The 4,713-nt window shown below is 40.9% G+C and overlaps 1 protein-coding gene across 1 annotated transcript; it reads right to left on the minus strand.

Annotated features, from left to right (window-relative positions):
• Window positions 1–503: 503 nt before the first annotated feature.
• Window positions 504–2,873, minus strand: PRLHR (prolactin releasing hormone receptor). The gene is made up of 3 exons (XM_030487863.1): window positions 2,804–2,873; window positions 1,882–1,950; window positions 504–1,769 (listed from the first exon to the last, which is right to left on the minus strand). The coding sequence occupies exon 3, from the start codon at window positions 1,581–1,583 to the stop codon at window positions 549–551; it is 1,035 nt and encodes a 344-aa protein (XP_030343723.1). The 5' UTR covers window positions 1,584–1,769; window positions 1,882–1,950; window positions 2,804–2,873; the 3' UTR covers window positions 504–548.
• Between the last annotated feature and the right edge of the window lie 1,840 nt (window positions 2,874–4,713).

Here is a 4,713-nt window from a genome sequence, read left to right on the forward strand (position 1 = left end):
TGCACCCTCAAGAGTGGGGAGAACCCTGCACACTGCTGCTGCCAAAACAGCTCAGCTGGCAGAGGGAGGCTCAGAGCAACTCCTACCAACCTGGTTTTCTGCTCGTCCACTAGACCAGGTTGCTCAAGGCCCCATCCAACCTGACCTTGAGCACTTCCAGGGATGGAGCATTCACAACTTCCTTGGGCAGCCTGTTCCAGTGCCTCACCACCCTCACAGTAAAGAATTTCTTCCTTATATCTAACCTAAATCTTCCCTGTTTAATTTTGAAGGGGATATTCTACAGGAAGGATCCCTGTAGCTTACATAAGGGTATCTTATAGTGCTAATATATCTTTGACCTCTAACTTCCAATCAAAGTAGACATTTTTGGGATGTAATATCTGCCTCTCTGCCAGTAGGAGTGGAGGTGCTGTGGAAGCTACACATGGGACTTCTGTAGTTATAATTGAGCCCTGAGGACAAATGTGAGGAATGAGAATTAATTAGAAGTGGAAAAGACTTACAGTGCTACCATGCGAAGGAAGTGCACTCCCACCAGCTCTCATTTACAGCACCACACTGGCCATAATGCAGTTTGTAGTGGGTCCAATTTTCTTCTTCTTGCAGGCAAACATTTTCTTCAGCTCCCCCCTGAAGCTGTCATGGAGCCAGGCATAGAGGAAGGCATTGGTACAAGCAGACATCATTGCAAACCAGTGGCACAGCAGCTGGATGAAGTTGAAGTATTGCTTGTCAATCAAGCTGATGTCGATGTCCTTTATCATGTTGAAGATGTGAAGAGGCAGCCAACAGACTCCAAAGGCTGCCACCACTAAGACTAGCAAGCGAAAAGTCTTTCTCCTCCTTGCTCGGTCCCATTCAGCTTGGCCCTGGGTGACATTGCCTGGGACTACACGGTTCTTCAGCTTGACAGAGATTCTCAGGTAGGACAGGGAAATGACAGCCAAAGGCAGTACATAGGTGATGATGAGAGTGCTGTAGGCATAAGCTAAGCGATCTCTTTTCATGTGGAACCAAAACTCCTCGCAGATAGAGAAGTCCAGTTCTGGGAACTCTGCATGGTAAGTGTGGACCAAGGCTGGGGCAGCCAAGGTACAGCTCAGCAGCCAAATAGCAGCCAGGATATAAGCACAAATAGGGATCGTGAGCTTCCTGCGGAATGGGTACACCATGGCATAATACCTATCCACAGCTATGACAGTCAAGGTAAAGACAGACACAAACACAGTGACGGGTTGCATCAGGAAAACAAAGTAGCACATGAAACGCCCATACACCCATCCTCTGGGCTCAAAGGCATAGGCGAGTGTCAGAGGCACACATGTTGCACACATGAGCATGTCAGAGAAAGCCAGATTTCCTACCAGAAAGTTGGTGACATTGTGCATTTTTTTCGTCTTGCAGATAACATAGATGAGAAGGTAATTCCCAATGACACCAATAAAAACCACTAGCGAGTAGCAGGGAATGATGAGTGGCTTGAAGGACTGAACAAACTGGAGCCCTGAGAACAAATTGCTGGTGTTGCTGTGAATCGCAGAGAGGAAGCTTTGGGAGGTTAAATTGTCCGAATTCATCATTTCCCTCCTTTTATCGTCTGCCGTCAGCTGAGTGAAGTAGTTACCACTGCACTACTCCTGCACTCAATCACTGTGGATAATGAATGGATTACTGGCTGTCCAGAGGTTACCACATGGATAGTAAACAAGCATCCGTAAAAAGAAAAGGTGAAGTTGTAATCCTCGAGAGGCAGCTTTCAGCAGTTCCTAAGAAAAATCAAATACAACCAATTTCCATTAAAGTCCTCCTGTATCTACTATTAAATCTAGGTTTTGACAGCATGCTACTTAATAAACATGTAATTCAGTGAGTACTTACTGCTGTGGTTTTTTTTAATCCCATATGATTTTCCTGTGGATGTCAAGAAGTGCCCTAGACGTCTGTCTTCTGCAAATCCAGGAGTGTGTGTGTGTGTCAGGGTGAGAGAGAGAATATATGAGTGAGAAAGAGGGTGATGAGCATTTACAAGCTAAATGGAGATCAGTGTTTTTAAACAGTCTTCACTAGTAGGTCATGACAGGTTTGTGTATAAGCTTTTGTCCCTATTGGCTGTCCTGGGTATGACGTTGCTCTTTGCGTGTTTCTTACTGATAGTAATTAGTTCTAGAATATCATTTCAAATATTCCCTTCTTCCAGTGCACCTATAATTGCACCTCACAGCTAAAAATCAATTTACATTCATTAACACGAGCTTGCACAGTATCTAATCCAAGATTTCCTTTGCCACAGCTCTCAGAGTGCCCAGAAAAGCTACCTGTGAATAATGGACTGTAAAATAGAATTTTAATAACATGTGAAGTCAAATAAACGTTTATGCCACTAGAGGGACTCAGCTACATACCTGTGAATGAAGTTAGGCTTAGAAATGTGCATTTAGCATAGAGCACAAAAGATCTTATTTTATTTCAATTTATTTTCTAATGGTGGTGGAATGTTTGCTCACCCATTGTGACTATTTTCAGTGGGGTTTACACATCTTTAAAAGTAAACACATGCAATCATCTCAAAGGAAACAGTAGCACCCAAATAGCTTAGCTGTAAGAGTTTACCTGCAGTGAAATAGCAACCTGTTTCTAATATTGCAGCTGCCACAATTATTTGGGGTGTTTCTTCATTCCTGCAATAGGTTTCTTAACCTTCTCTGTACCAGACAACAAGTGATAACCAGTTTATAAAACACACTGAACTTGTTCTGTTTGGGTCACACATTAGAAAGAAAAAATCAGCATAAGTGCTTACAGAATTTAAGCAGACATTGCCATCCAGCTCTTGCCTATTTCTCTAATTCTCTCTTAATTCTCCTCTATTCCAATCACTTCTGGAACCAGCACCTCAGCTGGTGAAAAATAGTGAAACTCCACTGTATCCACTAAAAACTAAATGGAACAGCTTAACAACTTCTGAATACTTCAGGGCAGAGAACATTGCTGGGTTTTGCAAGGCACTCAGGGGATTTAGATGCAATTTCAATGGAGAGTTTATGTCCAAATCTTTTAGACTAGTCTAAGGAAATATTAACCCATTCTTTCCTATGAGGTTATGAGCAGGATATCCTTCTTCTGGTTTTATGTAATTTGACATAAATCACAAGTTTAAATATATTTAATTTGTGTCATATTCCTTTTCCTAATCTTAAACCAGAAGCTAATCTTTTGTAGCCCTTGTTCAGACCAGAACCATTCTCCCACAATTGCTCATGATGGATCAGCATTTCAAACATCATAAGTGCTGACTCTGTGTCACTGCATATATGGTTAGATTATTGTATAGGCTGGAATACAGCTATAATTCCAGCCTGAGGGGAGAACAAGCGTTCCTCAGAGTGCTATCCACCTTTTCATGGATGTAGTAACCTACCCATGACCCATACAAAAAATGGGATGTTACATCCTGTGTCAGAATCCAATCTCATCTATCTAAGCCGGATAGGACCCAGAGGAATATAGTATCTATTTATCCCTACATACCCAAACCCAGAATAGGAGAGGCACCTGAGGGTAGATGTTTCAAAGAGGCAAGGAAAAAGGGAATTCCTACTGCTTTCAACACCCAGTGCAACTATACTATTCGGTAATTCCTAGCACCCATAAATGCAATTGTTTAACTTCATGTGGGAGAAAAGTATGGTCTTTATTTAAATCTGGTTTGAATCCTACTGAAGTAGGATTTCAGTAGGCTTTGGATGTGGTCTCTAGTATAAGCCAAAAGACATCAAAAAATGAAGGCGGAACATATATAAATGGCCTTCAAACTGCCCACATGCTACTGGAATTGCAAGGCTTATGCTGATAAAGAAGCCTCATGATAATGTTAGAGCAGATAATAATTGAAAATCACATTTTAAGTGAGTGATTTTTCTGTTTCCTTCCCGAGAGCTGCAGAGTAGATCCAATAAATATAGTCATTGTATTCCTATGAGAAAAAGGTTTATACTTCACTATGTGAGAATAAAAATAAAACAAAATATCATCTAAAGTGGCCTTCAAGGTCACCTTAATGCTCGGTCACAAAAACTATAAGTAACCTTAAAGATTCCTTTATTTCAAGCTATACCGAACTATCTTCCTGCATTTTCTCTTACCTTCAGCTGTATTTTCTTCACCTCTGAAACCAGTAACCACTACAGCTTCTGTTTGAAGGCTCTCACTCTGTATTCTGCTAGTGATTTTCTGTTTGTTTTGGCTTCAGGCAGAAAATTTCTTCAGTTCAACTGTACTCTACAACCAAGACTTGGAAAGATAATGTTTAATAGGGGTTTGAATAGGAAAAGTCTTTCAGCATTTTACCCCAAAGAAACCCTCTTTCCTCCTTTTAAAAATGCAACTAGTAATCTTGTTTAGAATTTCCTAGCCTAGATGACAAAGTCCGTCCTGAACCAACTGTAAGTCTATTTCACACACAGAATTTTTTCATTAAAAGAGAAAAGGTCACAGAAATTTCATTACTGTCATATTTGAACAATTTTGACATTCCAGTGTATAAGGGTGTCACAAATACGAATGCTGATTAGTGTCTAATTGAAACCCTGGTGTTCCTTGACTCAATGGAGAATGTTATAGCTAGAATCAGACCAGCACTTCACAGCAACATTTCACAGCTGAGCTTTCATGATCTCTTATGCTAATCTGTCCAACTCTGTACAGACATTG

Source organism: Strigops habroptila, chromosome 5 (genome assembly GCF_004027225.2).
Source record: "Strigops habroptila isolate Jane chromosome 5, bStrHab1.2.pri, whole genome shotgun sequence".
Classification (NCBI taxonomy): Eukaryota; Metazoa; Chordata; class Aves; order Psittaciformes; family Psittacidae; genus Strigops; species Strigops habroptila.